General features: G+C 39.6%; 1 protein-coding gene across 1 annotated transcript; it reads right to left on the bottom strand.

Annotated features, from left to right (window-relative positions):
- Window positions 1–902: 902 nt before the first annotated feature.
- LOC147639421 (uncharacterized) lies at window positions 903–17756 on the bottom strand. Its single transcript, XM_086794116.1, has 7 exons — window positions 17741–17756; window positions 17458–17615; window positions 16032–16104; window positions 15704–15758; window positions 1378–1720; window positions 1081–1289; window positions 903–996 (listed from the first exon to the last, which is right to left on the bottom strand). The coding sequence occupies exons 1-7, from the start codon at window positions 17754–17756 to the stop codon at window positions 903–905; spliced, it is 948 nt and encodes a 315-aa protein (XP_086650242.1).
- Between the last annotated feature and the right edge of the window lie 6814 nt (window positions 17757–24570).

Here is a 24570-nt window from a genome sequence, read left to right on the forward strand (position 1 = left end):
AGAATAATGTGAACAGAGACTATAATAGGAGAATTACATAAAGATGAGAGAACTCAAAGAAACCAAGGAGGGGGGATTTTTTTTTGCGAGCTTTTTTTGCCGAGCTTTTTGGAGCAATGAACAAGTAGTCCGAGCTTTGCAAAGGACCAAGAACTTACTATGAGCTTTGTAAAGGACCAAGAACTTACTATGAGCTTTGTAAAGGACCAAGAACTTACTTACATATAAATAACAAGCTTTGAAAGATCAACAATATAAATTTCAGTCTTTTATCTAGTCCATAAAAATATTAATTACAAAGTCTTTTGATCCACATCATACTTATTGATATAATTACATATATACATATACCTATCTAAATTCATGTACCTCATACATATACACATACAAAATATACATATACATACATACATGCAAGAGCTACCTACATACTAACATACATACATACATACATACTTTCTTACTTACTTAAATATAAAAAACAATCCTTTAAAGATAAAAAATGTATATACCGATCTTTGAAGTTCCAAACCATGAAAATCTCAATTACAAAGTCTTTTGATCCACATCATACTTATTGATATAATTATATATATACATATATCTACCTAAATTCATACACCTCGTACATATACATATACATATACATACATACATACAAGAGCTACCTACGCACTAACATATATACATACATTACATACATACTTTCTTACTTACTTAAATATAAAACACAATCTTTTAAAGATCAAAAATGTATATATCGATCTTTAAACTTCCAAACCATGACAATCTCGATTACAAAGTCTTTTGATTCACAAATTATAGCATTCTTCTACGTGTCATCCCGACCTGACATGCTTTGGCTACCTCCATGTCATTCTCTATCCCCATATAGTGCCTTTTTAACTCTTTTGGCATGCACGTCCCAAGCCTCCACATCCCGCAAAAACGTCCAAGACACCATCTCCTTCACTTGAGAAGGTCTCCACTAGCCACCTACAATGAAATGCAATCATAAACGTGCATCTAAGTATTTTGAAAAAGTAGCTATGAAAATGAACAGAATGAAAATTGTCTCACCTAAAGAACATAGGAGATCTTTCTGCACCACCTCGAATGTAGCGCTCCAAGACCATCGTGTGTTGGAATGGATGCTTCTTATTCTTCTCAAAAATGAAATTTTGTTGAGCGTTGAATAACTTCTTTGAAACATTTTGCCCAGTCTCACGATCAATATTAGGGACATGGCAATTTACTCGATAGAACATACTAAGCACCAATGTATCCACCTACCATAACGAGAAAACATAATGTTTGGATATCCATACCACATAACATGTATACATAAAGGGAAATATTTGAGAGATTATGATTTACCCGTTCTCCATTCTCATACAAATAACTTGATTCCACATGAACAGACATTGTTCGATGCATGACCAATCCAACTTTCTTTCCCATGGAATATATTTTAGGAAGTTGATCCATTAGACTCAAACACACAAACCAACCCTCATCAGCCACAAACAAACCAACAAAACTGAGTGTGGCACGTATCAATGATGAAGAAACTTGATTCCATGAGGGACACCCATTTGTATCTACATCAACAACCTGTAAACCTGTAGGAAAGTCAGCCCATACGAGGCAAGCCACTGTATCTGAGGGAGCACCTCTATGAGATAGAGCCTTGGGAATCTTCATCAAGAATTCTTCCACACTACATAAAAGATTTATGATGTTTGGTTTTGGTAAGTATAACTTGGAAAACTAATTATATGGTGAAATTATTCTTTTTACCTATCTGAGCCCTCCGAAAGAGTGTGGATGTCTACCAGCAATATGTGTGAAGAACATCTCTCACCTGCAAGTAAACAAGACAAAAAATTAGATGCATTTCGAAAGCACACTTCTCAAAATATATTTGCGATGGAAATTACTCTTACTAGTCATGTCCATGATGTCACGTTGTCCTGACACCTCCCCCTCTTGAAGATGCTCTAGAGGGTCTCTCTCTTGATCTTCATTTGTGGGGTCTCCCTCTTGAACATCATGCATAATGTCAAGACGTCTCTTTGTTCACCTCTCACGTTGCACTTGAGACGATGTAGATGTATGCTCTTGGTGTGATTGTGGCACTCGTGAAACAGTGGTGTGGATGGTTTTGGGGCCGCGCGCGAGGATCCAACTACTGGAGACTAGGTCAAGTTTGTTGGCTGCGGGGAAGGTATTCAAGAGTCTTCTTGAGTTGGGGCTCTCTTTCAAGCTCAGATTGGTAATTCTTAAATTCTTCAAGAAATAGATCAAGATAATTTAGTAAAACGGTAGAAATCCCTAGACCTTTTTGTATATGTATATGTATGTCAGTTTATATGCATGTAAATATATATATGTATGTATATGTGTATATGTATGTATATATATATATATATATATATGTATGTATATGTGTATATGTGTATATATGTATATATATATATATATATATATATATATATATATAACATATGTATATGTACATGTATATGTATGTAGGTATGTATCTATGTATATGTATGTGTATCTATATATATATAGGTATATGTATCTATTTATATGTATATGTATGTAGGTATGTATATATCAAAACTTAACAACGTTTCTTTAAAATCTGATATGCCAAACCTTAAATGTAACATGAACTATGTATGTACGTACGTATGTATGTATGTACAAATTTGCAAAAAATTTGGACAGCATCTCCTTTGCATTTTCTAAAAAACCCCAAAATAAACTTCAAAACTTAACAATGTTTCTTTAAAATCTAACATGCCAAATCTTAAATGTAACATGAACTTTGTATGTATGTAGTAATTTAGTATATAATTTAGTGTATGTATATAGGTATGTATTTATGTATGCATATGTATATGTACATATATGTTTACATATGTATTTGTATATGTATATATCTGTATGTACATGTATCTAATATGTATATGCATATGGATAGTTTATATGTATGTATAGGTATGTATTTGTATAGGTAGGAAGGCTTACATATACATATACATATACATTTATATGCATATAATTCAGTAGAAAGCAAAAGAGTACCTTTGTCTAGGAGCTCCTCACTTGGAGGCACATGATTTAGAGGATAGTCCAACCACCAAGGACATCTCTTATATTCCCAATCAGAAGAAACCCCTCTCTCAACCCATTCCTTTGAGTACATGGTTTTCGAGGAATTTGGATCTGCCCGTTCTTTGATTGCTTCCGTCTCTTCGTCCATTAGACCTTGGCCAATGAGTAGCTGGACCTACCTACATATCCAAAATAAAACAAATAGCACTAAAATATTTTTTTTAATGTGTATATGTATTTTTTGCAAAAATAGAATGGCATTAGAAATGGCATTAGAAGATATATACCTGTAGACAATCCTCTTTGCGGCTGGATGGGTTTGCAATTATGAGCATCTTTTACGCTCTATCTCGAAATGTTTGCTCTACACCACGTCTGGCTTTCTCACATTTTGTCTCATATTCTTGCAACCCCATGGCATGTCTATCAATGCATGATATAGCTTGCTTTACCGCATTTTCAAACAATGTCTATGTATAACAAAAAGGACTCATTATCACTCACACGATTAAAAAACATTGATAATCCGTTTATTAATAAAAGATGGGAAATGCAAACACTACCTTCCACACAAGCTGTGCCAAGATTGTAGCTGGAGCATTGTACCATTGCTCTCCACTTCGTCGCTCCAAACTAAGCTCCATTAAAGCCCACCTCCTTTCGTCTTCACCAAGGTAGTCCAATATGGATGGTTTGTCCGCCATTCCAAATCGTTGAAACATGAAGATCTCATGTGACAATGTGGGTATAACACTAGTGCGCACCAATCTGTTGTAAAGAGTCACAATGAGCCAAGAACTTCACAATGACTTCACAATGTCCGTAATTAAGTAGAGAGAGATCACTTACTCATTTTGAGATTACAAAGCCAATAGCAATTCTCCTTCTTGCTTCTTGTCCACAACCAAAAATTGACATTTGACCCGGACATGGCGTGAGGGGCTATGAGACCAAGCTAGAGAAAACAAAATAAAGATATTACAATATAATACTTTTAATATTGCATAAAATCACTCTATGGGATTCAAAAGAATATACCTTCGCGCACTCGAGACATCCATGCCTTCACACGATGATTGCCATCCCAAACAAGAAACTTCTTACCCCATTGACATCCTCCCACTCAGTTCCTCTGATTTCATTCTCAAATCTTTCATGTTGTACCACCCAGTATAGTCCCCATTCTTGCAAGTCTATTTGTGTGACCGCAAAATACATAGAGCTTCCAGGACGTGTAAGTGAAACTAAAAAAGGAGGAGATGCCTTCTATGGGTCTCCCTTGGATTCAGGCATCTCCGTGTGAGTTGGAGGAGGCGAGCTCATTGAGCCAATTTCGTTCTCCAACACAAGCGCTTCTTCCTCATGGACAAGAGAATTATGCGCTTCTATTTCCTCTCTAACAGGAGATACATGTGAGGACACAGGTGTCCGTGTGATTGAGATTCCTCGCTAAGAGTCAAACAAACACGCCCAGATCTAAGTGAGTATCCCCTGTTGTTTGTAAGACACACACACCAAGCCCAAGTAAGTATATCTAAAAACATTAAAACACAATCTCAGTAGAATCTTGGCTATTCAGATCATATACCTTTCTTAGTCTTTGCCTGTTGTTTTCCTGCTTTTCTTGGAGCCATCTCTCTCTCTTTTGCCTTGAATATGAGTAGCAAACAGTTTGAGCTGAATGACAGATAGGAGATGAAAGGTCATGAATCTTGCTCTACTACTATAACACAAGCCGGTAGAAGATGAAGATCTTATCATGGAGTTTGGCTCGCTAGAAGGCAAAGCAAAAGAATACAAAATAATAGGGAATGTTGATGAGGACAGAAAAAAGCAGACAAGGTTTGTAGTAGAGATGATCAACCTCACACACAAACCCTACTACATGTCTACGAAAGCATTCAGGATTGTGAAAGCTCCAGAGGCTAGCACACAACTTCAAAGAGTAGATCAGTAAGCTCACAAGGCCGGATACCAAAACCAAGATCGGGGCGTATCTCGAGGCCCTATTCAAAGGTAGTGTTCAAGCAAGAGTAAAAAGAGAAAAAGTCAAAGGCACAAAGGAACACGCCCATGGGAAGCCTAAAATCACTAAGCCATTTAGAAAGACCCTAGAACCAGAAGCCACCACAGGATAGGGTAAGAAAAGATTGTTTGAGTTTCGGGAAAGGAAGGTCATCACCAAGTAGGGGAAACTCCTTAAAGGAGATTCCAGTGGAGGAATGGAGGTGCCCAATAGTCAATAGATGGAAGAGGATCTAGCTACACTAGGCCGATCCATGCTGTTGACCCAGAGACTAGAGCAACATCAACAAGAAACCTCTAGGAAAGAAAAATTCACCCATCATTAACTTAACAAGCCCCACTGTGCTGGAATCCACTGCCACAATACAACTAGAGATGCAGATCCCTCAGCGAGACGGTGATTTTGGAGTGGACTCAATTTCGCAGACTTCCAGCTCCGGCCAACTGGCAGAGCTGGGGTGGTCTGCAAGACCATCCTGTTTGCTAAGAGGTAGGCGAGATGTGTAGCATGGGCACGGAGGGTACATAGGCCTGAGAGCGGTGAAGATGCGGGCCCAGTGGGCTTAATGCGGGGTGTAAGCATGGGCACAAAATATGAAGGGCACGTGGAGCGATGTGGAGAGAGCCAGCTTGTGCAAGATCACCACCTCGTTAGCAAGAGATGGTACTCATCCACAGCAGCAGCACAGTGGTGTAATGGCTCGCGCTACAGAAGTTCTAGTGGTAGGAGGGTGACAACTATGGGTAGCCGGAGACATATTTAGCGTCCCCAATAGAGGCAAAATGGCAATAGAGTGGTGATTTTGGAGTGGACTCAATTTTGCAGACATCCAGCTCCGGCCACTGGCAGAGCCGAGGGATGGTCTGCGCTAGACCATCCCGTTGCTAAGAGGTAGGCGAGATGAGCACGATGTAGATGTGGCATGGGCACGGAGGGTACACGGGCTTGAGAGCAGTGAAGATGCGAGCCCAGTGGTGGGCTTAATGTGGGGTGTAAGCATGGGCACAAAATACGAAGGGCACGTGGAGCGATGGAGAGAGCCAGCTTGTGCAAGATCACCACCTCGTTAGCAAGAGATGGTACTTATCCACAGCAGCAGCACAGTGGTGTAATGGCTCACGCTACAGAAGTTATAGTGGTAGGAGGGTGACGACTATGGGTAGCCGGAGACATATTTGGCGTCCCCAATAGAGGCAAAATGGCAATAGAGTGGTGATTTTGGAGTGGACTCAATTTCGCATACTTCCAGCTCCGGCCACCACTGGCAGAGCCGGGGGATGGTCTGCGCTAGCGCAGACCATCCCGTTGCTAAGAGGTAGGCGAGATGTGTGGCATGGGCACGGAGGGTACACGGGCTTGAGAGCGGTGAAGATGTGGGCCCAGTGGGCTTAATGCGGGGTGTAAGCATGGGCACAAAATAAGAAGGGCACGTGGAGCGATGGAGAGAGCCAGCTTGTGCAAGATCACCACCTCATAGCAAGAGATGGTACTCTCCACAGCAGCAGCACAGTGGTGTAATGGCTCACGCTACAGAAGTTCTGGTGGTAGGAGGGCGACGACTATGGGTAGCCGGAGACATATTTGGCATCCCCAATAGAGGCAAAATGGCATTAGAGTGGTGATTTTGGAGTGGACTCAATTTCGCAGACTTCTAGCTCCGGCCACCACTGGCAGAGCCCCGGGGGATGGTCTGCGCTAGCGCAGACCATCCCATTGCTAAGAGGTAGGTGAGATGTGTGGCATGGGCATGGAGGGTACACGGGCTTGATGAGAGCGGTGAAGATGCGGGCCCAGTGGGCTTAATGCGGGGTGTAAACATGGGCACAAAATAAGAAGGGCACGTGGAGCGATGGAGAGAGCCAGCTTGTGCAAGATCACCACCTCATTAGCAAGAGATGGTACTCATCCACAGCAGCAGCACAGTGGTGTAATGGCTCGCGCTACAGAAGTTCTGGTGGTAGGAGGGCGACGACTATGGGTAGCCGGAGACATATTTCGCATCCCCAATAGAGGCAAAATGGCATTAGAGTGGTGATTTTGGAGTGGACTCAATTTTGCAGACTTCCAGCTCCGGCCACTCCAAGCCGGGTGCCTTGAGTGGCCGGAGCAACGGGGGCAAGGGGGGAGATCATCTCCATTCATGATCTCCCCCCTCCCCCCCGAGAGCCGGGTGCTTGGAGTAGCCGGAGCAACGGGGGGCAAGGGAGGAGATCACGCCCTCCACCTCCATCTCCACCTCCACCTCGCCCTCTCCCTCACCATCGCTGCCGCCCTCCACCTCCATGGATCTCTATCCACCTCGCCCTCTCCCTCACCATCGCTGCCGCCCGCCCCCATCTCTAAGCGCCCGGGCCATCTTCTCCACCGCCGCCACCTCCACCACCACCGCCGGCCCTCAAACTTTCAGAAAGAGAATAGCAGAGAACAGCAAGAAAAGAGAAGTACCTTACCTGTTCACAGATGCGTTAGATCACCAGCTGAGTTGAGAGTCTGGTTAGATGTAGATACATATGTAGATACATATAGGAGATAAATAAAGGAACTCGAAATATAAACCTTGATGTCAATAATAATAATCGTCTACTATTTAAATAGGGCCTATAGACAGTTACACATTATTTTCATTTTAAAGGTTACTTACATATAAAAAACTAATATAAAAAGATACATATAATACTTAGAACCAATAAATGTATGATTTAAAACATACATATAATAAATTAATATAAAAAGATACATATATATTTGTATATTTTTTTAAAAAAAATTTCGTGACCTTGTTTTATCATTTCAGCTGCCTTACCTGACAATGATTGATTCGGCCTAGATACCTGATCTTCTATTTTTGTTTTATAAAGTCCACCTGTTCTTTCATTTTTATATTTTCATTTTACATTTTCGTCTCTCCTGTCCTTTCTGCATCTTCGTATTGCCTTCGAGTGGGAGCACACTATGACCTTTGAGTGGGAGCTTTTGATGGCTGCAGCAAAAAATCTCAAACTTTAATACTTCTCCACCAGACCACGCTTGTCAGTCATGGATATCTACAAAGGTTTCTGCCTTCATCACACGCCCTTTCTGGAGTGAAAGCTACTAGGACCAATGGAAGCCTACAGGAAATCATTGCTCATTATGACATGGAGGGCAATAAAAACTACCTTGTAGATATTACTCGAAGTAAAACATATATGCTACAATGTAGTCCTCTCTGTGCTGCTGATAGTCTTGATTCTAGTGCTAATGACATTGCCCAAGATGTCCGACATTTGGAGACCTCTGTGGAGAAAGAATAAGGGACACAAAACACCCATGTTCATATCTCGAGCTCCTCCTCCTCTGAGAGTGACTTGAATGGCTCAGCAATTGTTTTGCAACCAGGTGAAGGCACAAGCAATCCAAAAGGTTCGAAGCACAATATCTCTAAAGATGAATGTATTGCTTCAGAGAGTATACTTTTAGTTCTTCGTTAAGAAGGAGCAACCTTCTCTTCTACGTTCATTGTTGGAAAAAGTTACTCGAGTCATCCAAGTCCAGGAGGTGCCAAGACATTATGATGGTGATTCCATCCTAGAGTTTCCACCAACATATGGCAAAATAGGAAATATGGATGGAATGGAGCAAAAATATGATGGTCACCTATGGACATGTCTAGTAACATCAAACATGTCTATAAGTTGTACCGTGCATATTAGCTATTGTGTTGGTACTTTGGAGTGCCATAGGCTCAGCTGTCCTTTTTACTTGAACAATAAAAGGTATAACAACACCTTCTTTCATGGACATCTAACAAAAAAGATTGCAGTTGGACTTCTGACAGAGGATGAGAAAACTAAAATAGTTTGTCACTTTTGTCGCAAAACTGCACACTGTGTGCAAGTGTGTAGATGTGTTCTGTATTATGTAATGCCTTGTGATACAACTATTACAAGAATGATGCTCCACACTGGGTTGCATGAACATCCAATTCAGGCAGGAACTTCAAGGTCAATGTTGGAGCACGTGAAAATGTTTGTTTCTCAAGTGTTGAAAGCCCAGAGAAGTGCAGGTCCTCGAAAAATACAGATGGATATTGTGATGGATATGCTGTTTTCCTCCATGATGAATCAAAATGATGAGCTACCTACAAGTATTGGGGATCATGAGCTCTGCAATCTTTTGGAGGAGTTGAGTCCTCTTATGGAACCAGAGGTGAGTATTCATTCTGTAACTTAATTATATTTGGATGTATTTTTCTACATTCGGTCCTCTCTTTATTGTGAAATTATGTTTTTTAGGTTTAGACGCATTGTATCCCAGGAGAAAAGAAAATTGATGCCGGCAGCAAGAGAGGGCTTTGATAGCATCCTTCTTATACAGAGAAGATCTCGCTATTCATTTATACAAGGTAGCCGTTTCCCAGGACAAGGTGGCCCTGATGATAAATGTTATGTCTTTAAGATGTCTTTGCGAGGACCGGCTTGGTGAATCGCATGCGGTGTGATAGTGGAGGTGACCTGGCAAACTCTTGGGTTTTGTTTGATCACACTCATCGAGTTTTTGGTTGGTCAACAATGGCTTGTCATGTTTACGACCCAAGGTGAGACTACGTACTTCTATTTTTTCCTTTCTTTCATTTACCTTGAATGATAGCTGATTGAAAAAAATTCTCTCCGAAATCCTATAGTGTTCAAGAGCTGTTTTTGACAATTGCCACATGCGAAATGAAGGAGGAGGATACAAAAAGCCAAGTACTATTTTGGGAAATGCTGAATAGCACAATGGAGCAATGCGGTTATGCACCTGCACACTTCTATGGGTTTATGGCTGATGAATCAGGGTCAAATTGGTGTGCAGTTAGGACCGTTTTCAATGGGGGTCCGCACAACATTATGGAGGACAAGGAGTGAACGTGCTTATTCCATTGGAAACAAAGCTTGATGAAGCATGCTAAACAATGCGTGAAGGCAGAAAGTCGACAACACCATATTGACTTGTGTGAAGAATGGAGATTAGCAACCAATAAGGAGTTAGCTTTCTTAAAAAGTAAAGAGATTCCTAAGTGGTGGAGAAATGGACATGTTCATGAGGGAAAACTATCAGTAATGGATACGTGGATGAGTTGGTGGGAAGTACGAGTAGCACATTGGGGCAACCTCATGTCAAGGGTGAGAAATTTTATGGAGAAATGATATGTTGTATGGATGTATTTGCATTGGAGTCAATTTTGTGAATTCATGTATGAAACCTCTTGTGTGCAGGTGGTCTTAAGCTCGGTGGATTTAGCACAAACCCCTCGAACAAACTTATCTGAAAGTGTACATGGGAGTTGGTTTGCTGGTGAAGGATATAAGGAAAAGGTTAGCTTGTATGATGCGTGCATTTCAGATACGGCAAACGCTTTACTACAAAGTGCAAAGCAATATGCATATCAGATGATTGGGGAGGCACAAAGGTGAGGGACCAAGCTTGAGCAAGTTGTTGGATAGGGAATCAAGGCCTCTACACGGAGATAAGGAGACTATTCAACGGAAGAGGGTGAGGACAATGGAAGTAGACCAATGCTCACATCGTCCAAGTTATGTCATGCAGAGCAGACATCGTCAAAACCGGGGAACAGCAAGAAGAGTAAGTTTTGGAGATAGATCTAGAACAAACAGTGTAGCAAGTCACGCTTCAAGGGGAGGACCAAAAAGTCCAATGACTGGAGGAAACAAAGATGTAGGACATGAAGAGCCTAAACAACATTATGGCATGATGAGTGGAGGACAAATGCATGTAAAGGAAGAGGCCGTTGGACGCACAATGTGGGCCATTAGACGAACCCCATTGAACTCAAAAGTCAAATGTTTGGGAGGTATTGATGGAAGACTTAAGTGCAACTCATATATACAGGGAAGCTCTATTGGCGTTGTTGCCCCTAGCTTCTACTCAGAGCGACGACATCCTGGTTCGGGAGGGCCAAAGGCTCAAATGATGTGGTTTTGTCCTTCAGATGTTTCACACACATGGCATGTAGATCCAAACATAATATACAAGCCATCATACCCAGATATGTGGAAAGTGGATGTTGGGACCAACATAACCAGCCAAGAGGTAGATAAATTAGTAAAGGCAGGGTTCAAGTTAGATGTTACTCGTGAAGAACCTTTTGTGTCAGGGGTGGGAGAAACGTCCACACAAGCAGCGGGCAACAAAGAAAGTGACAAGAGGCCACATGATTGTACACAGAATACAAAGAGATCAACCAAGTGGCGGCATTGGATTTCCAAAGAAGCAGAAAAGAGGATTGGTAGTGCCGAGGCCATGACAGCGACAGTCCTTAATGAGAGTGCAATGCAACCATCCCCCTACTCTATTTTTCATTTGGCATGTGAGAGTGGAGAGAACTATTTTATACACATCAAGGTACAACCTTGGTTTACATGTCCTAATTTCATGTGCAAAGAGAATCTAGAGGAAAGTCTTACGTTGCATGTAAGCATATCTATTTTGTCTTCTTGCGATTTTTGGGATTACATAAGAATGAGGATATGGTAATGCATCAACCGACACTATCACCAGAGGATGTGGGCAATATACTATCACGTCCTCAAAGCAAGGATGTTTAATCAAGCCTCTCATGTTTGTGCCTACTTAAGCTTTGGGATGGAGTATACTGCCACATACTCTAAAGTCTTATTGTAGGTAGCTTGCGACGCTATGGTAAAGGAGTTGTACCAACCATATATCTTCTTGTAGGAAATGTGAACTCAATCTTTTTATAAGAAAATATGAACCGGGTATACTTGTTTTTACTTGTGTTGAAATAAATATTGGTCTTTTCTTTGAGTATGCATGAAAAGTTGAAGTATCCTTGTCATAAATTGTATGTATTGGAAGAAAGGTACATAGATAGGTATGTTTGTGCCTATATTTAAGCTTCTTTGATATAAAATGTGTGTTTATATGTAGGAAGGTAGGTAGGTAGGTATGTAGGTATGTATGTATGCATGCATGTATATGTTTGGGAGTATGCATGCATGTATGTATGTATGTATTGTACACATGTGTGTATATATGTATGTATGTATATATGTAGGAAGGTAGGTAGGTAGGTAGGTAGGTAGGTAGGTAGGTAGGTGTGTTTGAGAATATGCATGTATATATGTATGTATGTATGTGAATGTATTTATTTCTCTTTCATAAATACTTACTATATAAAAGCTCACCAAAATGTATCATTTTTCTTACAAGCTCGCATAAAACTATATAAAAGCTCGCCAAAATGTATCATTTTTCTTACAAGCTCGCATAAAACTATCTTATCTCCAAAAAGCTCGCCAAATAAAGCTCGCAAAAAAATCAAACTCACCAAGGAGCAATTGACCATGGCAATTGATAGCCCACCAACAAGTGATAGCACACATCAGATCCTCTCTCTAAGAATCAAAGGTAGAATTACAAATAAAGGAGGAGGCACTTGCATAGGCATTAATTCTTTCGAGGCCACAAGGACATAATGGCACAGTGAAGGGGCATTCTTGAGAAGAGCAGCAAAACGGTGCTTTTTTTAGTACATTGTTTTACTAAGCATCATCGTGTACAATGAAAGGGGAGGGTGACAACCAAAAGAAGGCATGGGATGTTTATAGCCTAGCCCATTAGGGCCAAAAAATGAAAAATTTTGGCCCTATAAGAAAGTGAGTAAGATGTTAATTTAGTAAAGGTTTTAGAGGTCAAATGTCTCCAAATATGATGGTTTAGACTAGATTCATGGCCATTTTTTTGTCTTTAAGGCATATCTTTGAATATATCTCAAAAGTCACTTTTTCATGCCATAACTCTCTTGTAATTTGAATATTTTGAATCACTCATAGACATCTATGCATTTCCCTTCAACGTCTACGGATTTCCCTCCAAGCTGTTTTTCGACCTTTTCCTACTCATAACCTAGCCCTAATACAATCTTTCATAGCGGCACAATTTTTTCTAATCTTTTAGGAACTTGGAAGTTTTGTTAACAACGTATTCTAATCTTTTACAACTTTCATTTACATCTTTTGGAAGTTTAGCTTGGGATATGTCTAATTCAAATAGTCCCTCCCAAAGAAAGTTTCATATGAATATTAAGCTCAATCTTGAATACACAACCTGGCATAGTGAAAATCAGATGTCTTTGAAAGATGCAAGTGAAGCAAACCGACTTTGGATGGAAGGGAGGAAACACATCAACTTATGGGTTGATGGTAATCTCTACCCAAAAGATCCCTAAGCTAGAAGGTGTCCTTCTTTTTATTCTGTTCATGATCTTATCTGGTTTGTCGGGAGATGGTGTAAATGGTCTTTTAGGATACTGTACAAGGTTATGCCAATCTAGGAATGAACAAGTGCATCATACTACTTTGATAAATTCTTAAACACATCTTACTGTGCTTGAAAGAAAACTCAAATCTCTTGAAGATTTAAATGAGTACTTAAGTGGTAAATTGCAAAATCTTAAAAACACACCCATTGGGTTGAGAGAAAGGACAAGGTAAATGAAACATATAAATAATCTGTCTGAGACTTCTAGGGTAAGAAAAAGAAGGATGAAATTAGCAGGACAATATGTCACTCAAATTTTTGGTCTAAACATGTATGATTCTAAAGATAGAGTACAACTTCTGAATGAGACAATGAATAAAATAGACACAATTAAAGAGTTTCTTAAGGATATCAATTCACTTGTAGATGCTTCACAAATTGTAGAGACTTATGACATAGTGGGGGTGTAAGTAGGAGGGGATATCAAGCTTTATCTGGATTATGGTTTAAAAATTTAAGACATCAAAAAATAAAGGCTTTTGGATTGCCAAGGCCACACAAAGTTGTCAAAGCACAAAATCAATTGAATCTAGAAATTCCTAACTCCTTTGGAGATTATTTTCATATAATAGAGGGCTCCATGCCATTTGAAAAACAGAAAAGAAAGTCTATTTTTGAATATACTGCTTTTAATAACATATGGATGGACCTAAGAAAAGTGCAAATTGCTATGGTGTAGCTGTATGGAGTTAGTGTTAATGAATGTAATGGGCATTTGAAATTTGTCTTAAAGTTGGATGAAGATCAAATTCAAAAGAGCAGAAAATGGAGAGGGTAAGCATTTCTCTTATGAATAGAGAATTGGAGTATAGCCAAGGTATAAGAGATACCCCAGGTCATAGTGTGCAACAAAAAATGGAGCTTTGGTGGATTGGCTATGCCCAAGTACTGGTAGAAAACCATCAAACATTGAAATGGCTTTTTTATCATACTCAAATCCCTAGAATTATTGAATCTCAAAATGCAGGCCAATGTCTCAATGTTGATGGTGTTGGAAGTTTTACAATTGAATGACATATGAGTGAATACTTAAAGGCATTAAAGTCAATGTTTGGTATAAGTGGTGGTGCTAACACTAAACATCCGTGTCTTTATTGTATGGCAAGTATGGGGACAAATGAGTGGTGTAACACAAGGGCTATTGGAAGGCCACCCACAAGGAATATGGTAAATTTATCAAAATTCAAAAGTACATAAATGATTTGGGATCCTATCCTCCCTATTCAACTCCAGAATGTTCATATTTGTACTTTGCATGTTAAAATAAGAATATTAGATAAACTTCTTCATCTTCACATAGACTATGCATGTTCAATCAAGCCTTGAAACATTGCAAATGAATGCATAGATAAATGGAGGTATTGCTTTCAAAGATGGGTTTCCATGGTGGTCAAGCTCACCTGAGGAAAGACCCTAATATTTTTAGTGGTAAGACAAGTGATGTTCTTCTAGATGTATCAATGGGAGGATCAAAAGACTAGAAGATTTTTGAGAAATCATGATAAAAAAACATGTAAATGCCATGTGGGAATGCCATGTGGGAATGTTGGAAAGAGATTTTCCAATTAACAACAAATGTAGCAAGTAATTCATAGGTAGCAAAAAAGATAATGGAAGTGTGGATGTGACTTGATGAATTTCCCAAGCTTCTAAGACAACAAAAAAGAACAGTAACATATGCATAGGATTTCAAAGAAGAAATCACAAATCTTATTCCAGCAAATCAGCTCTGGCATGGGGAGAAAAAGATATCACATATTATTTGGTAAGACAAAATAGCCTTTGCATGCTATTTCTTTCAGCCATTTTCTTTGTATGAAACAAACATGGCTAATATACAATATTCCTGCACATGCAGCATATTCTTTATATTCATGGGCCATTCTTTGCTGCTGAGAACCAAGGACCACTTGCTACCTGGAGTAAAGGCATGGAGAAATCACATTATCAAGCATGCAAATCATTTTTTAGGAGTACAAGGCATTTGAAAGAGCTACTCAACTAGTTTTGTAGAAGACAACTTCAAAGAATGATAGCATGAATTAAGTAGGAGAAACAACGCCAGTTTTGAACATAAATATATTGGCAGAAAACGTTATATGTACAAGCTCTTGCATAAAAGCAATTCTGAATAGAAATTACTTGTTGAGTTTTTTTTTCATTTTTGTTCTCAGGCATATCTCCTCTATACCTCATAAATTTTTGTTCTCAGGCATATCTCCTCTATACCTCATAAATTTCGTCCCACTGTATCCTCCAAGAAGGTTGACATCTGTCTTGTTATCTGCAATAGCATAAGATGAATAGCACAAAAAATAACCAGCCCTTGAGGCCCAAAACCCAAGACCATATCCAAAAATTTTGATTCCAGTTGTCTTCTCCAAGAGCATTATTTTGTTTGCATTAAACTGGATATGGGAGTATCCCATCAAAATTGAATGAAATTTAAGGGCTAACATTGGTACATTTGGATTATTTGAGAAGACAATGTGATAAACAATGAAAACCTCCTTGTCCATATGTGGCAAATAGTGGGCAAGGGCTGAGTATTTTTTACTGGTATCATTTTCTATAGCTCCCCTTGAACCCATTCCTCTACCCAAGAAGTTGTCTTCATCCGCAATTTCAATCTGCACAATAAACAAATAGAGTCAATTTAACAAAGAAAAACAACCCGCAATTTCAATCTGCACAAGGGACAAGAATGAATTAATCCAACAAAAAGTTGACTCTTCTGATTTTCATCTTCTTCAAGCACTTTATTTCTCCATAAATTAATGGAGCCATACTTCTCTTCTATTGGCTCAAAAACCTGTTGCTTCTCTCTCCCAAAATTAGCAACTCCAAGGTGATGAAAAACAGGTAGAGGGAGAAGAGACACACACACAGGAGCAAACCCTAATGTATTATCAAACCCTAACCATAGAGGGAATCCATCTCCCTTAACACAATGCATAAAGCCATAATCCATAATCTACAACCCACTACATGTGTTGTGTCCACACACTGCTAACCCTAGCTAATGTCCACACACTATGACCAGTTGGACGCGGTCATTTATGTCTCACACATGTTACTACCTAACATGCCCGCACATAGTGCAACTGGCACAAGCTGACATCGAGCTTGAATCTCAACAGCCCCTCTTTCTCAAGCTCATGATGTCTCACACATGTTACTACCTAACATGCCCGCACATAGTGCAACTGGCACAAGCTGACATCGAGCTTGAATCTCAACAGCCCCTCTTTCTCAAGCTCATGATGTACTGCCATAGATGAAGATGTAGATGAGCTTGGGCTATCAAAGCTCTCAACAAAAGGGTCTCTGGCCTCTGCTCAAAGTCTTCATCTTCTTTAAGAGTTGGAGGTTCCTCTAATGCCCTTCTAATACACAAAGACAAGGCATTTGATCCATCAATAAATCTTTCATTGGAGGTATCTGTATTCAAAGCAATGAACTCCTCCTTATGTTTATTCTCAATGTCTATGAAGCCTAAGGTAACATCACAACCCTATGATATAACTGACAGACAGTAGTCCTTCCTAAGGTTGTAATGTTTTTGGATATGTGAAAGCAAAATTAACTTTTTCCCATTGATATGGAAGGAGGGGAGGCTTGGCAAGGTAAATGATGACTCTGAAACATCCTCCTCTAGGATAGGAGACTCTTCAATTATTGTTTCAACTTTGAACACTTCCACATCCAAACATGCACTCAACTCCTTTTCAACATCCTCTACTGGTTCAACCAATTCTTCAATTTCTCCTTTCACCAATTCACTCAAAATCAAAGCATTCTCCTAAGATGAGGAATTCTCAACCTCTGCCAAAGTCTCCCTCATGTCAACCAAAAGGTACAGGAAAAAAAGTTATGCAAGAGACTTGTGAATTAATATGCAAGCTGTATTATGCTCATGGCATCTCTGTTGTGCTGGCATCTGATAACTAAGCAAAGTTAAATAATTTAAACTTTCTTGTGACCTTCCCCCTGTCTGTTGGGCTTTCACCAATCAAAGACAAATGAACATACTCAACTTCATTCACTTTGATTATTTGACCCTCACACATAAGTTGAAATTTGGCCCACTCTTTAGAAAGGAAGTCCTTAGAGTGATCAAGCATAGCTTCTAAATCAAACTCTGTATTAAAAAAAATCTTTCAACACTAAAGAAACTTGATTCACATCCCCCCTTGAGCATGAAGTCAAGGAGCTTTTCACCAAGTGTTTCATCCAAGATCTCACATAGACCTATTTCGGAAGTACCTTCATGCTGCTCCATGGTGTTGAGAAGGACCTTCCCAAACAATGCACAACGATGGGGTTGGAAATGTCTTAATGCTCAAACTCGCGGCATTTAGTTGAAGTAGGAGGGTTAACCAAACGGCACAAAATTATGCTATCCATGGTGAAATTTCTTAAATCACGACATTTGGTTGAAGTAAGAGTTTAATTTTATTGACGTGCTCTCCTTTTCTTTACTGCTTCGCACCAACCTCTCCTTCTTGGCTTTGCTGCCCTCTGCAGTCCCCCTGCCTCCTCACTGTTGATGCCCTCTCCTTGGCGACTCTCCTTCGGCTCTTCCCCTGGATTCCCTCCTCCCCCATACAGCAAGCTCATCCTCTTGAGGCCACGTAGTCCCCTTCCATCCTTTGCTCACGTGGTAAGGGCAATCTGCCCAGACGTTGTTGGTGGCCGCCACCTTAATTTTTTGGAAACTTGAAGCCTCTATTCTCATATTAAATTTTCATTATCTAAGGCCGTTCACACTGTGCAGCCCCTTAAGCCACATCCCCATGCGACTTATGCCTTTCATCCTTTGCCCACATGCCATTAGCACCCACATCCGCTATCTCCATCCATACTACATATTTACAAAATATTTACAAAGGGGATGCCCAAATGCGAACGGTCAGCACTCATGCAGGCAGCACTGACACACACACACACACACACACCCGAAGGCTCGCTACTAACAAAAGCAACAAAATCTCCACATCATGTGGATGATGCAAGGCCTGATGGTTATGCCTCTACTCCTCCTGCTCAGCAGATTTAATCTCAACCAAAACTCAAAGCTGACCCAAACTAATTACATAGTTCCTGAAACTCTCTCAGTACTCTGCACAGTATGTACACATCATCCTCTGTTTTTGTCCACACAATGTCTTTGTGACTGCTAAATCCAGTTGACCAATCTGCTTCTCCTCCAAGTTCTTATCCATCTTTATTTGTGCTTTTCTTCTTATGTTGGGCATCTTGGACAAAAAAATCACCTTCATCTCTTTGGAATTCCTAACCGGATGGATGCAGGTGATGTTGGAATTATGGTTAGGGTTGCAACAATGCACACACACAAGATAGAGATGCTTGAGAGCACACAAACTCACTAGAATAGAATCGACAAATGTGAGCTAGATATAAAAAATAAGTACACACCCCAAAATGAGTAGATAAGAGGGTGTGCATATGCATGGGGGAAAAAACCTCCTAGTGAGGAAAAAAGTGTCTCGACAGTCCTAAGTGTGTTCACACACATCACTACCATATAATGCTACAAATCCCCCCCTGGTGGGGAGTGATGATGTGAACATGTACAGGGTATGGCTGATCAATCCTGAAAAGTCAGTATGCCCAATGCTTTACAAAAAGCTTCAAACTTTTCACGAGAAAGAGCCTTCGTAAATAAATATGCCATGTTGTCATGTCTAGGCACATAGACCAAGTTGATCTCTGCTATTGTAGAGTCTTTCCCTTACATAGTGGTAATGCATCTTGGTGTGCTTAGTGCGAGCATGAAACATTGGGTTCCTCGCAACTGCTAATGCGCTCTGGCTGTCCAGTGAAAATCGTAGTGCTAGATGACTGTCCACCAACACCCAAATCAGCCATAAGACATTTGAGCCACACACACTATCCTAGAGATATTATTGTGGATTTGTTCTCTAGGATTGGGACACTTGGTCTTGCAGCAACATATATGGATTGCAATTTGATATTGTTAGAGAAGGATGAGGCTTACGTAAACCCTACTTTTCCAAGGTTATAAGAATTTTCAAGCTTAAGTTATTACCACTAATATGCATCCAAATATATTTTTCTCGTTAACACATATATTTTTATTTATATGTTTCCTTAATAAATTTAGAACAAAGTCAACAACCTCGAATACCAATGAGGCCTTCTTGTTTACATGCTTTAGTTCTTGTATTTGTTTATTTATATTTAGAAGCTACTCTTATACTTAGAGCTTTGAACATTATGGACGTTATCTGTGTTTGGTTATTATAGGCATTTTCTATGCTTATTCTTGGTGGTAAAGCTTTAAACATTATAGATATTATCTTAATTTTGCTAATGTAGAGTATCAAAAGAGAATTCTCGATGCATGCTACTCTACATGCTAGTATTATTCAATTGTAGCTATATAAAATGTGCTCACAGTTGGAAGTGGCCACTGTAGGCTGCTTCTTGCTAAGCCATGATATACATGAATTACGAAGGTGAAAGCAAAACCCACTAGTGGACACTCGTGTGTCATAACATCCAGCCTAATCTGAATCTCACTGAAAGCATGCAGCTGTGACTCACCCCCCTTTGGATAAAATAATCCAAAATATTGAGTGACCTGTAAATAGTAGAAAACCCACTTAACAACCTGTCAATTCTTCGTACATGGGCTATGTATAAATCTACTCAACTGTGAGACCGCATACTGTATATCTGACCTCGTGTTGCACACATAAAGAAGGGATCCAACAGTGTGCTGATACACACTAGCATCAAAAGATTCTCCTAAATCTTGAAGACTGAGTCGAGTACCTATCTCCATAGGGGTGTAGCCACATGTTTACAGTATTCAAGATTAAACCTCTTCAATAGCTTCTATATATATTTAGACTGCAACATAACAATGCCATCATTACGCTGTATAAATTGAATCCCCAAATAGTAATGCAAGGGCCCCAAATTTGACATCTCAAACGATGACTCCAAATCAACCTTAAAGGCTGAAATCTCATCTATATTGGGTCCCATAAGTAACATGTCATCAATGTATAGAACGATGACAAAAAATGTGCCCTTACTCCTCTTCACATAGAGGGTACTCTCTGTTGGACTGTTGCAAAAATCATTTGCAACCAAGTATGCATGAATCTTCTCATATCATTCTCTAGGAGCCTGCTTAAGGCCATAAAGAGCCTTTTTAAACTTGCATACTTTAGACTTTTCTCTTTTCAGTAAAACCAAGAGGTTGCGATACATACACCTCCTCATGTAAATCACCATTCAAGAATGCACTCTTAATGTTCAATTAATGTACATTCCACCCATGATGTGCTGCCAAAGTAATGAGACACCTAATGGTAGTCATACAAGATGTGGGTGCAAAGGTCTCATCATAATCAATGCCCTTTTATTGGGCATACCCCTTTACAATAAGTCTGGCCTTGTAGCGATCAATGCTATCATCTGCTTTGCGTTTTAACTTGTAAACCCACTTAGTACCATGGCCTTCTTGCCATGAGGTAGATCTGTCAAATACCAGGTGTCACATTCTTGAGTATAGAGTTATACTCATCTTGCACATAACATGCATCCACCAATGATCATCATCATGTGCTTCCTCAAAGGAAACATGTTTCTCCTAACATGATCCACATGATCACTCCTTCTCAGCAAGCATTCATGGCTAGGTTTCAGGATTGTTTTGCAGAAGATTTACCTCCTACCTTACCTCTTTCATGTCCTGAGAAGACCATAATATAGAGATTATTCTGGGTAGCCAACCACCTCATAGAGCTCCTTACCATACAAACCCTCTTCAAAAAAAAGAAATAGAACGCCAAATTAGAGAATTAGATAAGAAACTTATTCGACCTAGTAGTTCTTCTTTTGGTGCACCTGTTCTTCTTGTTGAAAAGAAAAATAAGACTTACCAAATGTGTATTGATTATAGGGATCTAAATAAGGTCACAGTTAAGAATAGATATCCCATATCCCACTACATATAATAACACACCTCATACAACCACTGACAAAGCTCCTTTTGAGATTGTCTATGGTAAGAAACTTTCAACTCCAATTACTAGACTTTCTCATGAAGTTCCAGTGGGCTGATGATTTTGCCGTGACTCATAACCGTATTTTGGCGAAGCTCGTGAGTTTATTCTTAAGGCTCAACAAGCTTACACTAGACATGCTAACAAGCATAGAAGACCAAAACTTTTGAAGAAAATGATTTAGTTTGGCTTCGCATAGAAAAGCGTAGATTAAAGTATGTTGAGAAACATCCAGCCATTAAATTATCTCCATGATTTTATGGTCCTTTTAGAATTACTACTAAGATCAATGACAATGCTTATCGTTTGTCCCTCCCTAACCATTGGAATATTCATAATTCCTTTCACATTAGTCTTCTTTGACCCTTCAAAGGTACACCACCTTCTACCCTCGTATATGATGACCCATCTCTCCTAGAGGCTGATACATAAATTTTAGTTCCTGAAGCAATTCTTGATCATGAGCAAACTACAACTCGCAATGGCAATGCTTATGTCAGATATTTGGTTAAGTACAAGAATTATCCTATAGAATAATCTCAATGGATTCCATACCACGCCCTTGTTACACACTCTGCCCAGATTGACTCCTTTCACAGACAGTTGCAGTGAATCTTACGCTTGGTATTGAGACCGGTGTAGTCGTGTGAAGGTCACCGATTTGAGGTATCACACGATTGGCAGTTTATGTTGGTATTTGATATTGATATGTGTGAAGGTCACCAATTTGAGATATCACGCGATTGGTAATTTATTTTGGTATTTGGCATTTGTATGTGTGAAGGTCACTGAATTGAGGTATCACACATGGTTATTTTTCGTGCAAAGGTCACTGAATTGAGGTATTGAATGAGGTTTTGATATTGTGGAATAAGGATTTTGTGATGGATATTTCGAACTTGATATTTTCTTTCGTGCAAAGGTCATCAAATTGAGGTATTGAACATAGTTGTTTAAATATGCAAAGGTACCAACTCTGAGGTATTGCATGTTTAGCAACTAAGGATAGTTGCATGTTTAGCAACTAAGGATAGTTGCTTTTCACCAGGGGGAGGAATACTGAAATTATTTGAATTATTTGGCATTTATGGATTTATTTGATGGATATTTATTTTATGTGCAAGCGAGACTCATCACCTCTAACTTGTCACATATTTTGAGCCTATATTGTGAATGTCAGTGCAAATCAGTGGTGGCAAGGTTAGTGTTCAAGATATGCATGGATCCACTGGGCTTGCTTAGAAATTTATTGGCGCATGGCGCATGGTGATTATTTATGATCGGCAATGGCAATGATATTTTATGTGCACATTAGTGTGCAACATTTTGATATACATTAGTTCTATTTCATGAGTGAACCTTAGAGTGTTTACATTTTTGTATTTAGGCTTATACCAGCCCAAAGTGGAGATCCATATTTTTGGCAACATGTATTTTTGGATCTTTCTTTTTGTACAAGGAAATATATTTAAATACACCATGAAGAGGACGTGAGCCACTCTTATGGTGGGGGAGATTCAACCCATTCTTGTGTTGTGTGCATAAGATTTCATCTATTTTGAGCTTTGAGTATTCTTTTCATGTTTATTTTTATGGAGGGCCTACCATGAGCTTCCACCAAGTGATGAAGGGCTTGTGGAAAAGATATCAACTACTGGGAATTACCAACCCACATCGGTGCCAAAGATATCGTCAGTCTCGTAGAAGGAAGTGATGAGGGTCTTGTGGGAAAGCCATCAATTGGGACCATCATGGTGTCATAGGGTTTCCAAATGCTAGTACCTAGCATGTCTTTAAAGACCTCATGGGGGATTGTGAAATATGTCTTTGCAAACCCTGTGGTGGTGGCCATGAAATATGTTCAAGACAAGATCTTACCTTAGTCTTTTGCCGAAACAAGTGTTGTTTAGTTTTGTCTTAGAGCTGCAAAATGGAACTTCTCGATGTGGGTGTCCTAGCTTAACTAGTGTGTTCTCACTCCTTGTCACATCGTTTCCTCACTTCTTGTCACATTAGAATGCTTTCTTTACTAAAGAAGTGAAGGTAGAGCTTCAATCACCTTGATAGAGGTAAGGAACTACGTCCTCGCATTTGGTCAAGATTTAGTTTGACAAATGCACCTCAAACTCTCAATCGACTTATGTAAGAAATCTGTAGAGAGTTTTTGGATGATTTTGTTTTGGTATTCTTTGATGATCTCTTGGTTTATTCAAAAGAACTTGTTGATCATGAAAAACATGTTTTGCAAAGTCTTGGAAATCCTAAAGGAAGCACGAGCTCTTTGCCAATCAGAGTAAATGTATATTCTTCGATCGTATTGAATACTTGGGGTTTATTGTGTCCAAGGATGGTATTTTGTTTGACCCTCCTAGGGTGTAAGTTATTGGCCGAAACCAAAAACGGTAAAAGAAGTTCAAGGTTTTCTTGGATTGATAGGGTGCTATCGCATATATTCATCCAAAGATATGCCAAGATTGTTTTGCGCATTTGATGGCTCTTCTAAAGAAGGATATAACCTTCAATTGGATGTTGATGTGTCAAAGCTGGTCAGCCAATGAGATCTAGTAACAGATTGCAATAATCATTTCGTCCATCATACATATCTTTCACGACATACGCATGGGTGTCCTAGGCACCGCGAGCCCGTGCATCGCCTGGTCATCTCAGAACCCTCCAGGATCCTTCTTAGGTGTCTTGGCACTTCACTCAGGGATCTCTTCGTTGGCCCTCGCCCATCGTACCAGAAGCACACTATTTTTCAACCATATCAAGGCTGGTCAAGACCTAGGCAGGCTTTGCTGCGTGAGCCGTCCTTTGAACACTCCCCGCGCCAGCTGTTGCAACCAAACTTCCCTTAGAAAAACATATACCCAGTCCTTTAAGAAAACAGGGTTTCTATGCAAGTTTTTAGTTTGATTTTCTTTTGAATACAAGGAGTATTTCTTGAATCAGTATCCCCAAAACTTCTTGATTGGAATTCTAAATTTCATACCAGAATTCCTCGAATTCTGTAACCTTGATCCACAGATCAAT

The sequence above is a fragment of the Cibotium barometz genome, chromosome 4 (genome assembly GCF_041138505.1).
Source record: "Cibotium barometz isolate CiBa-2024 chromosome 4, ASM4113850v1, whole genome shotgun sequence".
In the NCBI taxonomy this organism is placed as follows: Eukaryota; Viridiplantae; Streptophyta; class Polypodiopsida; order Cyatheales; family Cibotiaceae; genus Cibotium; species Cibotium barometz.

Excerpts from the sequence above, each read along its gene's own strand:
- LOC147639421 (XM_086794116.1), bottom strand. Across the intron at positions 1,721-15,703 it reads AGTGGGACGAAATTTATGAG|TGTGGAAGAATTCTTGATGA; the intron begins GTATAGAGGAGA and ends TCTTTTATGTAG. Across the intron at positions 1,290-1,377 it reads TGTATGAGAATGGAGAACGG|GTGGATACATTGGTGCTTAG; the intron begins GTAAATCATAAT and ends TCGTTATGGTAG.